The sequence below is a fragment of the Ixodes scapularis genome, unplaced genomic scaffold (genome assembly GCF_016920785.2).
Source record: "Ixodes scapularis isolate PalLabHiFi unplaced genomic scaffold, ASM1692078v2 PGA_scaffold0__279_contigs__length_252992795, whole genome shotgun sequence".
In the NCBI taxonomy this organism is placed as follows: domain Eukaryota; kingdom Metazoa; phylum Arthropoda; class Arachnida; order Ixodida; family Ixodidae; genus Ixodes; species Ixodes scapularis.
In genome coordinates this window covers 208,808,663-208,824,888 of record NW_024609835.1, presented here as the reverse complement: position 1 = coordinate 208,824,888, position 16,226 = coordinate 208,808,663, and the positions used below count along the sequence as shown (strand labels likewise).

Below are 16,226 nucleotides of genomic sequence, written 5' to 3'. Positions count from 1 at the left end.
CATATTTGGAAGCAAAGTGTGCCCGGCACAGCTTTGATCGAAACTCGAGGTGTGCGAACGCATCCCCATGTAAATTTTTTTCGCAATATTTTGTAAACAAAAAAAAAACAAAAGAACATTGTGAAACCAAATTGGCCTAATCACGCACGACGACGACGTGAAGTGTGTCAAGATGAAAGTGCAGGCCAGCACACGTTTCAGAAATTTCTGAAAGCACAGTTGCCACAATGCACATCTGTGTGATCAAAGGAACTGTCTGTAACAGATATATGTTGTCGCAGATGGAAACGGATCGACAAGCGTAAAACAAAAGTAACGATTTAATCGGCGAACTCGTGCCTAGAAACAAAGGAAAGGATGAACGTCGACGGCGGCAGAAGCGCGATGATGCGTCGCCGCGACAGCTGGCTGTGAGTCGACAAAGCCGCGCTCGACTCCTAATCTTTTACAATCAGGATCTCAAATATTCGACCTAGAATGGGCGAGACTGCCTAGGCAAGGTCCATTCTAACCTCCTTATCTTTTACACTTTGGTTAAGAGTAAACACGAGTCATCTAGAAGCACACAGAAGTGCCCCTTCTCAGTCATGCGCGCTTGGGGCCTTACTTAATACTAAAACAAAATCCGTAGGATTTTGTTTTCAGTGTGATGGTTACAAGGCAGGTACGAAACACACATATTGCGAGCCTAAAAAGATACGAAGTTTGGTGTCTTCAACTTCTTACGTTAGTCAAAATAATTGCCCCTTCATTACGATGCACGCCAACTAAAAAAAAAAAGAAACAGAAAAAGGGTTTGACGCTGCTTTGACACCATGTTGGAAACAGTTGCTTTTCTCGCTGTATTTTAGCAGATCTCCATGCGTGTGGTGATTTTCGTCAAACAGTATCGCCACGGAAATACCATTCGTTATAAACGTGATTTGTTTTCTTAGGATTTTCCAAATAAATACAAAATAAAAATCGTACCAGTGTGCAAACGATTCTAACTGTTGCAGACGGTATATTTCAGTCATTCCATGTGCGTTCCTGATGAGTTCGTCGTCTGAAACAGACATTCAAGGCGTCCCGTGAACCGGATGTTGCCGTCGCAAATGTTTCAGAAACAGCCGAATCTCGGCAAATTTCCGTCGTGCTAAGTGTGAAATCTAGGCTTTCTTTGTCTGTTATTTTTACACGTTTAGATTCCACGCCAGACTTTTTACTAATAATTCTTTCGGAGTAAATTTGGTCCCATGTATTTGTCCATTACAACGCCCCTAGTAACGGTTTGTTTGGAGCGGTGACGTCACACTCATGGGGCCAATTCGTCACACTTGCTTCCCGACGAGCCGGCGGCGACAAGCGTTGGGTGGTAGCGAACAATCAGAGAGCGTGTATGACAGAAGATTTCTAACTGATAGATTTGAGTCACGTCGTTTATGGGCTGCGTTTGCAATACGAGCAACGTGTGGCGAACGCCTTGGTCGTCTGTGAGCGTCTCTTAGCTACGCGATACCGCAGCGCGTGTGCACTTCCGACCAATCTCCGATAGAGGCGTCCGCCATTAAAGAGCAAACGTTCCCCATGGTTTGAGCTGCACCCTCTCTACAATCTAGGCTCTCTACGAACAATAGGCGACCGCAGAGCGCTATATGTAGAGACTTTGGCCACTCACTGGTGAGTATGGGAGACAAATGAAGAGGCGCCATTGGCCGAAAGCGGCCTCGGCCTCTTCCAGGGCGTCTTCCCAAATTCGAACCTGGCCAACCAGAAGCCGAAAATATTACCAAATACCGTTGAGAATAATACAGGAAACTCCGGGCTAAAATGGGAGACGGAAGTAGAAAGCGATCCTAACGGTGTGGAGTGGACAACTCGCCACTTTCGCCGGAAATAAATCAGGTGGGTCTGACTCACTAGAAAAATTGTTAGTTTATGAAATATTCCAATTTTTTTATAGAGCATAGGCAGCATAAGCTCGTGATATTGGACCTTTTGGTATTTTGATGTCAAAATGCAGTGTGTTCTATAGACCAGTCAGGGTTTGTATAGCCGTTTTTGTACAATCTAAATAATACAATCTAAATGATACAATCTAAATAAAAAAAAAAAAACTTTAATGGCAGACCAACTACACGCTCTAAAATATCCCCACAACACCAATTATATTATTAACCTTATCTGAGCTTGTTGATTTATTTGTTTTAATCCTACCGAAACATGTCTTATTAGATGCCCTTGGCTCCAAGTGACAATAATTGACAATAGGCATCAATTTTTTATGAGACCGACTTGAAATGACTCCAAGTGACTAGAAGGGATTATTATTGGTAATTATGTGATTTTTTTGTGTGCTTACCCTTATGAACGGCTTCAAGTAGCTTTTGTTGGCTATTAGCATGTTCTTTGACCATATTGACCTTAAAAGGCTGCCAATAGCTATTGATGAGATAATTGACAATTACCCATTTCGGCGTTGGTGAATGCACATGGTTTCAACTGGCTATTATTGGCTATCAGCCTCCACTTTTATATATATTTGATAGATATGGCTACAAATATTAATGAGTAATGAAAACTGAGCTATTTCTGTTTCTAAACTGGAATGACTTCAGGTGGCTGTTGTTGGCAGTTAGAATATATATCTGACCAGATTGGCTCAATGGCTACTAATGGCTGTTAGTATAATAGCAATTATCAGCTGTCTGAGTGTTTATGAATGAGAATGGCTTCAAGTGGTTATTATTCGCTATATGCACCTATTTCCGAATAGATTGGCTGCAAATGGCTACAAACCGCTATTAGTAGATAACTATTGCTTGAGCTATTTTTATATTTACGAAATGGAATGGCTTCAAGTGGATAATGTTGGCTATTTGTAATTATTTTTGACCAGATTGAATTGAAATGGCGGCTGATGGATATTGATGAGATCATTAAACAATTACGCGCTATTTCGGTACTTAAAAATGAGTATGCTTCAAGCCGCTATTATTGGCTTATGAATCAAATTTTTAATAAATTTGATTGAAATGGTTACGAATGGCTATTAGTGCCTAGTGTTGATATTTATGGGTGTTTTACTGTTTAATAACTGGAAGGACTTTAAGGGGCTATTGTATGCTATTAGCATCTTCTGACCAGATTGGCTTCACATGGCTAGCAATGGCTATTTGTAAGTATAATTGACAATTACGGGCTATTTCAGTGTTTATGGATGAAAATGGCCACAAGTGGCTATTACTGGCTATAAACATTGATTTTTATTGCAATGGCTTAATTTGGCTACAAATGGCTATTAAAGACTACTGTTGATAGTTATGAGTGATTTTTGTGTTCACCAACGGGACTGGCTTTAAGTGGCTATTGTTGGCTCTTATCATCTATTTCTGACCGATTGGCTTCAAGTGGCTAGCAATGCATATTAGTGAGTATAATTGACAATTATGGGCTATTTCAGTATTTTTGGATGAAACTGGCTACAAGTGGCTATTACTGGCTATAAGCATTTAGATTGGCTTAAATTTCCTACAAATGGCTAGTAGTGACTTGTGTTGATATTCATCAGCAGGTTTTATGTTTACTAACTGGAATGGCTTTTAGTGGCTATTGTTGGCTCTTATCATCTATTTCTGATCAAATTGGCTTCAAATGGCTAGAAATGGCTATTAGTGAGTATAATTGACAATTATGTGCTATTTCAGTATCTTTGAATCAAACTGGCTACAAGTGGCTATTACTGGCTATAAGCATTTGGATTGGCTTAAAATTGCTAGAAATGGCTAGTAGTGACTAGTGCTGATTAGCAGGTTTTATGTTTACTAACTGGAATGGCTTTTAGTGGCTATTGTTGGCTATTATCATCTATTTCTGGCCAGATTTGCCTCAAATGGCTTGCAATGGCTATTAGTAAATATAATTGACAATTATGTGCTATTTCAGTGGTTTTGATTGAAACTGGCTACAAGTGGCTATTACTGGCTATCAGCATTTAGATTGGCTTAAAATTGCTACAAATGGTTAGTAGTGACTAGTGTTCATATTTATAAGCAGGTTTTATGTTTACTAACTGGAATGGCTTTTAGTGGCTATTGTTTGCTATTAGCATCCATTTCTGGCAAGATTTGCCTCAAATGGCTTGCAATGGCTATTAGAGAGTATAATTGACAATTATGTGCTATTTCAGTGTTTATGGACGAAACTGGCTTCAAGTGGCTACTATTGACTATAAGCATTTATTCTTTATCGAATTGGCTTGAAATAGCTACAAATGGCTATTAGTGGCTAGTCTTGATAGTTATGAGCAATTTTAGTGTTTACTAACCGGACTTGCATTTAGTAGCTGATGCTGTCTACCACCATTCATTTTTAACCATATTGGCTTCAATGGGCTAGCAATGGCTATAGCGAGTATAATTGTGGATATTTATGAATAGCCATTCATAGCCATTCAATGGATATTCATGAATAGCCATGCATAGCCATTCAATAGATATTCACCAATAGCCATTCATAGCCATTTGAAGCCGTTATGGTAAAAAATGGATGGTAATAGCCAAAACTAGCCACATGAAGCCATTTCACTTTGTAAAATAGCTGCTAATTATAAATACTTGTCACTTTAAGCCATTTGTAGCCAATTCAAGCCACCGAGGTCAGGAACAGACGATTATAGTCAATAATAGCCAATCCAAGCAACCAAGTCAAGAATAGATGCATATAGCCAATATTATCCAGTTGAGGTCATTCAAATCTATACACACTCCAATTGCATAAATTCTAAATAATAGTTGCTGATAGCCATGTATAGCCATTTCAAGCTAATCTTGTAAAAATGGATACTAATAGCCAATCAGCCATTTGAAGTCATTTTCAGTCATAATCACTGAAATAGCATAGAATTGTCAACTATATCCACGAATAGCCATTCATAGCCATTTGAAGCCAGTCTGGTAAAAAATATATGGTAATAGCCAAAACTAGCCACATGAAGCCATTTCAGTTTGTAGACAAAGAAATGGCTGCTAATTATAAATACTTGTCACATTAAGCCATGTGTAGCCAATTCAAGCTGCCCAGGTCAGGAACAGATGATTGTAGCCAATAATAGCCAATACAAGCCAATTAAGTCAAGAATAGATGCATATAGCCAATATTATCCAGTTAAAGTCATTTAAATCTATACACACTCCAATTGCATAAATTGCCAATAATAGTCGCTGATAGACATGCATAGCCATTTCAAGCCAATTTGGCCAAGAACTGCCCATAGCCAATAATGGCTATGGGCAGTTCTTGAATCCATTCATATTCAAAACATCATGAATACTATGTCACTAAATGTCACTAATGTTCATTCTGAAGCGATTTAATGTGATATTGTTAAGATGATATGCAATTGCTAACAATAGCCACTTGAAGCCATTTTCATTCATAAGTATAGAATAACAGAGCACTGCGACCAATAAGCACTAATAGCCATTTTCTGGCAATTCGAGTCAAACAGGTCAATAACAGATGCGTATAGCCAATAATAGCCATTGGAAGCCAACTCAGCCTGCATTAAAATCAAATAAGTCGAAATAGTGGCTGATCATCATTGATAGTCACTAGAAATCATTTGGATGCCAAATCCACCATATAATTCATAAACATGATGATATAGCCAACAATAGCCAAATGAAGCCAAATCAGTCTGCACACAATCAGGTAAGTTGAAGTAGTGACTAATAGCCATTGAAAGTCTCTAGAAGTCATTTGGACCCTGAATCTGCCGTATAAATAAAAAATATGATTGTATAGCCAATAGTAGCCATTGGACGCCAACTGAGCCTGCATAAAATTAAAGAAGTCGAATTAGTGACTGATAGTGATTGATAGTCATTAGAAGTCATTGGGCCCCAAGCCCACCTTATAATTTATAAACATGGTCATATAGCCAATAATAGCCATATTAGGCCAACACGGTCTGCACACAATCAGGTAAGTCGAAATAGTGGCTAATAGCCATTGATAGTCACTAGAAGTTATTTGAACCACGAATCTGCCATATAAAATAATATTGTATAGCCAATAATAGCCATTGGAAGCCAACTCAGCCCGCACACAATTAAATAACTCAAAATTGTGACCAATAGTCATTAATAGTCCGTATAAGTCATTTGAACTCCGAATCTGCCATATAATTTATAAATATAATCATATAGTCAATATTAACCATATGAAGCCAACTCAGTCTTCACACAATCAAATAACTCGAAATAGGGACTGATAATCGTGGACAATCACGAGAAGTCATTTGGACCCTAAATCTTCCATATAATTATAAATATGAATGTACAGCCGATATAGCCATTGGAAGCCGACTCAGTCTGCACACAACAAATAAGTTCAAAAAGTGACCGATAGTGATTGATAGTCACGGAAGTAAATTGGACCCCAAATCTGCCATATAATTTATAAACATGATCACGTAGCCGATAATAGCCATATGAAGCCAGCTCAGTCTGCACACAATGAAATAACTCAAAATAGTGGCCAAAAGTCATTAAAAGTAACTAGAAGTCATTTGAACTACATATCTATCATGTCAAATGTTTATCAAAAAGCCAAAATTAGCCATTGACAGCCAACTCAGGCCGCGCGCAATCAAATAACTCAAAACAGGTATAAGTAGTCATTGATTGTCATTAAAAGTCATTTGGAACAAAATCCGCCATATAATTAGGAAATAAAATCAAATATCAAATAATAGTCATTCAAATCCAATCTGAGACATAACATTACAAATATCACGATATGGTCACTAATGGTCATTAAAGTCTATCACAAATGGAACTACCTAATAAACAGCTGCTTGGTCTATATGCCCCGAAATAGCTTAGGATATTGGCCCAGAGCCATTAATAGCCCTTGGAAGACAATCTAGTTTATACTTGTTCAAATAACTCAGAAATATAATCCAATAGTAATTCAGTCATTACTAACCAGGCCCCCAAAACGACAGGTAAAACTGAACCGGACACTATTTCTACTGCTTTATAAATACTATCTTCGTAAAACAGCCTGTGTAGCATTTACTGGCTGTAATAACTACGTCGTGTAGCATTTCCAGACTTATTGGAAGTGAATCTCATACAATTTAAAATAATGGCCCATGGAGCAATTACATATTTGAATTGCTGTGCTTTAGTTGTAACTGCAAAGAGCCAGTCACCGCAGCTAGTAACAGCCATAGCTTTTAGAGTGGTCCGTAAACTGTCAATTTACTAGAAAGTCACTAATTGCCAATAGGTCATTTGTACCAGGTGTAATACATAGGTCTATATAATCTAAATACTTAGAGCTAATATGAAGCGTACCTCATTATCAAAAATACCGTGTCTGATACACGGTATTTCTTGCTCAATTGAAATCGGCACACCGATTTGCCATATATTCACAATTCCTGATAGTGTGAAGAAAAGAAATAGTGTAGTGAATGACTGTTTTCCTTTTAATTTCGAGCTCATAGTTTAGCATCTTACACCGAGAGACGGCAGCACTTCTGTGTCTCCCGACAACCCCATGTATTTTGGCTCGCGTTTCCAGTATTGGTAGTCAATGGTATTTGATATTACCCTGGCGGTGGTCGCGAGAAACAAACTTAACAAGTGCATCAGAGTAGCTATTGGTGAGTGAAAAAACGGTGAACGTGATATTTCAACCATGGTCGTCCGAAATCATTGTGGAAGGGTGTGTCTAACGGAACGATCGACATAATCCGTACGCCAGGCGCCGAGGGCCGGAAATCTGCCGTCCAAGCGTTCACACTCTGTCCGAGAAAAACAGAGTTCGAGCAGCACATTCCTTTCTTATATCTTCCTCCATGACAATATTCAAAACGTCACGTGCACCCTATTTTCAACCATGAAGGGCCTAAAACATTTAACTCTTACGACCTTATTAAAACCATATACCTATGATTAAAACTGTTTGCCCCTACCACCGCTAGGGGATTTTTTTCAGCTTCTGGTTGACCAAGAGAGCAGGTTACGCCCTCCTTCTGCGTCTGGTGCACGCCCCGGCTCTTCCTGCTCCTCCCCATTCACCAAACTCTTTCAATTCACGGCTCTGGGTGAAAGGGGCGACGCCGCCTCTGTCGCCTATTGTTCTTTTGCAACTTGCATTCCACAAAATCAAGATTACCGGTCTTAGCAGCTTATTCGTGTGAGCTCGTTATGATCATTCGTTTACCTTTAAGCTGGCATGAGAAGCTCTGACCTCAGCGCGAGCTTTGTGCCCTTGCCTACCGCGTCGTTAGCAAGTGCATTACCAATAGTGAAGCAAGCAATCGCGCCTCTAGCGAGCATCTAACCGCGAATAGTTATAGTGCTATTAGCGAAGTGAGTGATCAAAAGCGTCACTATGATCTGCCTGCCATGATTGGTCGAACGCTGACTCCGACCTCAGCAAAGGCTTTCTTAATTAAGGAAATAAGAGTAGTATAAGAACTTCAATTTAGACAGTGTTGGTAGTGTTGGTTTCAGAGCGCTATGACTTCAAGCTTCCACAATGCTCCTTACAAGCACTATTCAACTTGTTGTTTGTACGGTAATGACGTCACTACAGAGAACCATAGGAGGGGGCAGCAAAACATATCTACAAGAGTTCCTGTATTGGCGACGTGCGCGGCCGAAAGCGTCGCTGTGGTCGGCCTTCCACGATTGGCCCAAAAGCTGACTATGACGTCGGAAAGGGTATACCATCGACGGAAATAAGAGGAATGAAAGAACTTTAATTTCGACGGTGTTGGCAGTGTTGCTTTGAGAGCGCAGTGATTTCAGGCTTCCACCATGATATTTACAAACACCATCGAACTTGTTGTTCGCAAGGTAATGACGTCACAAGGGGGAACCATAGGAGGGCGCCACCAAAACATCTCGCCGCTAATAGGCTCCCTACGGGAGCCAGAGTTGCGCGCTTGATTCCACGTGCCGCGTGCCGCCCTCGCCGCTATTCGCCGAGATCCGATCACGTGAGGAGCCGTATCAAGTGTCGTGCAGCAAAGTAGACGTTGCACGTGCCCCGGCGTACGTTCCCCAGCTTTTGAACGCGCCGCGCGCCTCGAACGCGCGGCGCTGCTATTCGCCGAATTCAGTCACATGAGGAGCTGTATCCACATGCCATGCATGAACGCGCAACTCTGGCTCCCGTAGGGAGCCTATACAGGAACTCTAATAGAGTTTTAGTAGATCGTTCCGATACCTCCGATAGCCCCGATAACGATACTATGCATGAGCCAGGGAGGCGGTGGCGAAGTATCGGGATATTGTTATCGGAGTCATGGGAACGATCTACTAAAACTCTCTATTATCTTCGCAACTAGGGGGTATTCACTAGCGGCCATAGCTGTGTGCGCAATTGCTGAGCGCGTGCTGATGCAAAGCGTCCACAGTTATTTTTCAACGTGCATTACACACCATGAAGATTGCCGGTCTTAGCAACCGATTAATATGAAATCATTCAGAGCATGTGCTTTAAACAGCACCCACAAATATGGCGTCCAGTTAATAGCCTCTATTAGCGGCGAGGTGTTTTGGTGGCGCCCTCCTACGATTCCCTCTCGTGACGTCATTACCTTGCGAATAACAAGTTCGATTGTGTTTGTAATGAGCATAGGGGAAGCTTAAAATCATTGCTCTCTGAAACCAACACTGCCAACACCGTTAAAAATAAAGCGTTTAGATTACTCTTATTTCTGTCGATAAATTTGCGGACGTCTTGGTCAGCATTCGGCCCATCGTGTAAAGCCCGGTCACAGCGACGCTTTCGACCGCGCACGTCGCCAATAGGGAGTATACTTTGGACGCCATATTTTTGGGTGCGGTCTAGCGCGCATGCTCTGAACGAGTTCACATTTATAGACGCTTTGCACACGCGCCAGATTACAGCCGCCATAGCTGACCTTCTCTTGCCTTACCGATATGCCGATCCACTGAAGCAGGCGCTGACGAGCGTACACAAACGCCAATGCTACGGAGAAGGACACAGTGCAAACTAAAATGGCAATAACCTGTCTTGCTGTGGTAATAATGAAGTGAAGGGAATAAGATGAAACAAAAACGGAAGGTCAGTTATGGCGGCGCCCATGCACAGCTGCTCCAAAGCGTCTATAGGCTGCTATGAACGGTAATCTTGATGGTGTGGAATTACAGTAAAAAAAAAACCAAAGACAAGGAGCTAAAAAGGACAGGAAAAACACCGTCTCAGAGCCAGCACAACAACGATATAATTTGACACAGTATTCTTTCTTCTCTTCAAATATTCCGAGCACAACCCCTGGTCATCGGCAGGCACCACATGTGAACGTGTCAAGCAAAAAGTCATGTGCACGATTGCAGTCTTAAGCAACTTTACTGGAGCAAGCTCAGTTTCACAGCTCCGGCAGCGACGCGGGCTCAGTTCCAGTCACGAGAACTAGCAGCGCTGCAGTCCAGTCTTAATTCCGGATTGCCTAGCCCGCCAAGTTTGAACAGCAATACTTGAGCTGGGGCGAGTTGGTGATTCATAATAACACTTCACAACGGAAGTAAACAGATGCACACAAAAATATATTTCAAACACTCAAAGAAATAACTCTCACACTGCGCGGACTCTCAGCTCTGTCAGTTCAGTTCAGAACTCGTTTATTGGCCAACGAAACAACTCTGAGCTCTGTGGTGTATTTCACTTTATCTTCGTCATCTTTTTTTGGTATTATACACAAGTAAACAACGACAACAACAACAAAAAAAAAAAACAAGGAAGAAAAGAAAAAGAAGATCTCAACGCAGTGGTAGCAGACGACGCGAGAGACAGGGAAGTAAGATCCGACTGCAGCGCCGCTAGTTCTCGTGGCCGCCACCTGGGCCCCTTTCGCCTCCGCAGGCAAGAATAGGGAGCTGAGAAACTGAGCTTGCTCCAGTAACGTTGGTCTTAAGCCTAAGTTAGGCGTGGAACGCACGTAGCAAAATAACTGGAAGCTCGCCATCAGCACGTGCTCAGCATTCGCACACACAAAATATTCGCGGTGAGAAGTTTGGGTGTCGCCACCAGGTGGAATGTTTTCACAACCATGAGTGAGGACACTTGAATTTCCTCTGCTGGTGCAAGAAAGTGCAATCCCAATCTTCTGTTCAGTATGAAAATTAAGCATAACTGCGTCGGTAGCGCGTGCACTACCAAAAGTGAAGAAAACAAAGGCGCCTGTAGCGAGCTTCAAACCGCGACTAGTTACGGTGCTATCGGGATTATTCATTGGGCGCCATATTTCTGGGTACTGTTTAGAGCATATACTCAGAAAGAGTTCACATTAATAGTTTCATAAGAACGGCAACCTTGAGGGTTTGGAATGCACGTTGAAAAATTACTGTGGAAGCTGTCCTTCGGCACGAGCTTAGTAGTTGCGCACACGGCTATCTGCTGCAGCGAATACACTTGGCCGGTTGCAGTTTAAATGTTCGTTCGTATGGCGCGCGATTTGCCCGCTTCCCGGAGCGACGAACATGCGGGTGCTGGGCTGAGGAGATCACACCCTGGGCTCAGGACTCGTAAATATTAGGATGGTGTATAGTTTCAATCCCTGAAACGGCGGAAACACTCGAACCTTAACCATGACTCGAGCTCGAAACGTGCACTGTGCTTTATCAACCCCAGCCAGTGGCTAAGCTAAGCATTAGTCTCGTTCAATTTACCTTCCCCTCCTGCACTGGTGCAGAAAAATGTAGGTTCATATACCGGACGTAGACTGCTCTACATTTGTCTGCACCGGTGCAGGAGGTGCAGGTAAATCAAACGAGCCTACTGGCGACATTTGATCAGCACCAGATCCCACCCCGCTTGTGTCGACTGGGAGTTGCGGGTTCAAAGCTGCTAGTTTTTCTTCATAATTATTTCTGCGGAAATAATTATGAAGAGAAAAACCAACGCAGGCTATATAGATCAAGGAATAACCCTGAGCAGTAATTATTAAAAGTAGAAAATATATTCACCACCCTTTTAATAATGAATCAAGTTAGATAAGCCAGAATTTAGATGCATCTGGAAACGAGACAAAAAAGAATAAAGATGATGTGATGACTTCGGAGTCGGCCCCTGCGCTGAGCGCGAGACCTTGCTCTGTCCCAGCCTTTGTTTGCTTTCAAGATGGAACCATACCGGCTAGTAAGGCTTTTTGCAATCGCTGTGACACACAGAATATCCCAAATATTGCGTGGGAGTCACCTTGCGACATCCGCGCGCACATAAGGAGGCGTCGATGTTGGAATCATTCTGGTCCGCTTTATGTCAACACTGCATACTCTGAGACCGCTACCAGGCCTGGTCAGGAGCCGGTAAACTCACCATGAGCAAGGAGCGGTCCCAGAGACAGCCGCCACTGGCCGCGTTGGACGAGAAAAGCCAGAGTGAGCCTCGGCCGGAACCGTCTGCGAGTGCCCTGGTCGAGCATGGCGACAGCCGGAGGCCTTCCGTAAGCGTGAACGAAGGCGACTTGGGTAGCATGCCTCCCGTCGGGGAACACCCGCGCAAGAGCCTGGGAAGCTTGGACTTTGGTGATTCTGGACCCGAGAAATCGGATCCCCTGACTGCTGCTCCTGTTTCCGGGGACAACGTGGACATCGCCAAAGAGTTCCTCGAGGGAATCTGGGGTGGATCGGAAGAATCGCCGCCGAAAAGCCCACTCACACTTGCATCGCTTCCCGAAGTGTCCAATGAAGATATTCGGCTGAAACCACTGGAGAGTCTTTCGGGCGTTGAAGAGGAAGAGGGTGAGGCTTACTTACCTCTGTCCTCAGAACCGCAGCGGGGTCCTTCTGAGAATCAAGTTAGCTCTCCTAAAAAGGACAAGGAAGATAGCGTGTCTTCCTCCACAGGAGAGTACACAACCGAGACCAGAACAGAGACGGCGACTGGTAGCACAAGTGCAACGGGCGAAACCGAAGAAGAGACTCACCAAACTCCGCCAACGCCACCGCCAACTCAAGCATCAGTACAGAGGCCTGAGTCAAGGCCCTCAAGCGGAGGATCAGACCTGAGGTCTTCTGACACCGAGGGTCTGAGCACGGACAGAACGTCCGAGAGCGAATCTACTGAATCTCTTGAGCTTGGCAAAGAGGATATGGAGGCGCCGCTTCTTCCGAAAAAGGAAAGTGATAGAAAGGGTGCAGAAGTTCCGAAGGTGGGTGCTTCATCTCTTGGTACAAAAGAAATCATGCCGTTAAAAAGTCATGCTCCACCGCTGTCTTCATCATCAACAGCGAAAAGTTCAACAACCAAAACTTCATCGGGAGCTCAGATCCAACCGAGCGCTTTCTCAGATGCCCAAACAAAACGTCAGCTGCAGAAGGCTGCCGCGGTGAAAAAGGCTACCGGGGAGCCTGGTTCCAAGGTGGCTGGAAATGACCCTGCTCAGTGCGCGCGGAACAACAACGAGGCGCACAGAGACGCTGAAACGGAAAAACGCACAATTCCATGTATACTCCTAGTGCTTAACATCATTGTAGCAATAGTCCTCATCCTTCTTTATCACCTGCTTCTCATTCGGGAACTGGAGCGACGCGCAAAGGAGGAGAGGCCAGAGGCGTTCATTCCTTCCACAGAGTCAGTTGACGACCACGTGTGCCGAAGTGTTCAATGCAGTGCGGCGGGAACGCATCTGTTTTACGTGCTGAACACATCCGCGAATCCGTGCCAAAGTATTTACGACTACGTCTGCAAGTCCTGGATTCACCTTCCACCGACGAGTTACCGAAAGGTTGTGCTTGGAGCGGAACGCCTGTTCGTCGATAGTAAGTACGCTGAAATGGATAACGCGCTTCGAATGCCCGACATGTTAATCAACCCGTCTATTGCGGTTAGAAAAGCTTCTTGCTTATACAGAGATTGTTTGCGGGAAGCTGAGAAGTCGAGTGGAGGTGCTGAACATATCAGGGCACTTCTAGAGTCCTATGATATGGGAGCATGGCCTTTCATGGCAAACATATTTTTTGAGCCATACAAGAGTCTAGGAAAATTTATAGGAGACACTGGCGTAGGTGCTTTGGTAACCGTAAAAATGGCGCCAGACCCCAATAACCCAAAAGCGAGAATGATTACGTTGGACTGTTCCACATTTGCAGTGCCATTCGGGGTGTTGTTGTCCTCTTCAGAGCACACTGACACCATACTCCGGGGTTATAAGACATACATATCCGAAACAATTTCTGCTTTGCATCCTGATCAACCTGACATTGACGTTATTGCTGGGGATGTTATAAAATTTGAAATTAACCTCGCACACCAACGTAACAAAAGTTGTCAGAGAAAGAAGTACAAATCAGTGACTTTGGCGACATTGACCAATGGGGCAGGCATCAAGTGGAAAGATTTTTTATCCCATATCTTCGGCGAGGCTTACCTTGTTCACAGTCTTCAAACTAGAGTTCTTGTTAGATCTCCGGAGTACATAAAATATGTGTCAGAAGTTTTACTGAAAAACGAAAAGACTCTTCACCGTGCTATGAACTACATTGGATGGAGGGTTACACATCATTTTATGAGGCAAGCAGGAAGGAGTTATCGGAACCTCACCAACACGTTTATGGAAAATTTTATCAAAGCTGAGCCCATGCCTAGGTGGAGGAGTTGTCTGGCCGACGTCAACGATGTGATGCCACTTGCCATTGGGAGCGTGTTTGTGGATCATGGTCTTTGGCGCGACAACCAGTTCAAAGCCTCCCGGATTGTCGTTTCCTTGCTCGAAGTGTTGGCCATTATGTTTGAACGGTGGCCTGAAGATGGCACCAGGTCAACATTTTCCGGCCTCAGAAACGACATGGATTTTTTAATCAGCTACCCGTTTTGGATCAAACACGCTCCCACGCTAGACGCTTACTACGACGGTGTGAAGTCCGGGGGAGACTACTTTGATCGTTACGTGAGCGCGTCTCGTGTCCACTACCAGAATTACTTGTTGTCTACCAATGTGACTCAGCGGCATCGGCCACTGGCTGAGTTTATTTTTCCCTCTCGCATCGTGGACTTGAAACTCCTGTCGGGCCCTGCAAGAGAAAACGTATTCTACGACTCTCGAGACAACACCCTGATCTTACCTGCTGGAGCCTTGCAACCACCCTATTACGACAGTAACAGCCCGCTAGGACTGGTATTCGGCGGCCTGGGCACCCTCATTGCCAGAGACCTGGTCAACGAGCTCTTCCACACTCCTGAAGGTGTGTTAAAAGAAGACCAAAGTAAGAACGTCTTTAGCAGAAAGTCCCAGTGTCTCCTTGACGAAATGATGAAAGGAATGGTCTCCAACGCTAGCCTCGACTCCTCCAGTGTTATTACAGATGTGTTCACTCTTCGCGTGGCCTTCGAAGGCTACCACATCTTCATGGGTACAGAAGAAGACAATACACTCCAGGGGGTCGCGGAACTGACCCCTGACCAGCTGTTTTTTATCTCGGCCGTCCGGACACTCTGCACCAACATCAGGGAGAGGCACTTCGCTCAAGTGGTGCTCCTCAAGAAGTCTGTCACGGAGATGAAGCTTATTGACACTGCCGTCATGCAGATGCGTGAATTTGACGACACGTTTCACTGCGAAAAGAAAGACTCTGCCACTCTAAAGCAGAACTTTTTCAACAAATGCGTGTACACAAGCTCCTAGAAACGTAACATTCCACTCACGGAAATAGAACCTGATGACTACAGCCCACTGGTTGGCCCGAGATAAAATCTCGCAGAGACGTACTTGCTGCGTGGGTCTTGACGTCTACGCATTCGCCCCCACCTCCCCACCAGAGGTTATATTTACTGAAAGCTCTCGTTTGTATATATGTAAATAGAAGTTTGTTCTCGATTTTTCTGTCACAGACTGCAATGAACACAAGCCACTTTTTTATATAAACCTCTTGTGCTTTGTATGATAAAAGGCCGAGATGAATCGTTTTATTCAGGGGTAGCGTTACTTCATTCTGCTAAAAACTTTTGTTTATTTACGTGAACGATCCTTGAATATAAAACTTAACCCAAAAATACTTTTCATTCAGGAAAGTGTCTTGGCCGGATACTTGACGGCATCGAATATAAGCAGACGCGTTTTCTTTTGCAAGTTTGTAGACTGCGGTGTGAAGTTCCTAGCATGTAACGGATTAAAACGGAACAGAGTATGTTAACTAGCGACGGTTCTTTCTTTTTTATTCAGAGTTGAAAGCAACATTGGCAACGAAGAGCAAATATTC

At 43.6% G+C, this 16,226-nt stretch overlaps 1 protein-coding gene across 1 annotated transcript; it reads left to right on the top strand.

The window, feature by feature from the left end:
- The first annotated feature begins 12,346 nt into the window (after positions 1-12,346).
- Positions 12,347-15,652, top strand: LOC8033147 (neprilysin-1-like). Its single transcript, XM_040213059.1, has one exon. The coding sequence runs from the start codon at positions 12,347-12,349 to the stop codon at positions 15,650-15,652; it is 3,306 nt and encodes a 1,101-aa protein (XP_040068993.1).
- Positions 15,653-16,226: the final 574 nt, after the last annotated feature.

What these genes read in the sequence shown, in the direction of transcription:
- LOC8033147 (XM_040213059.1), top strand. Translation starts at nt 12,347, where the DNA reads ATGAGCAAGGAGCGGTCCCAGAGACAGCCGCCACTGGCCGCGTTGGAC.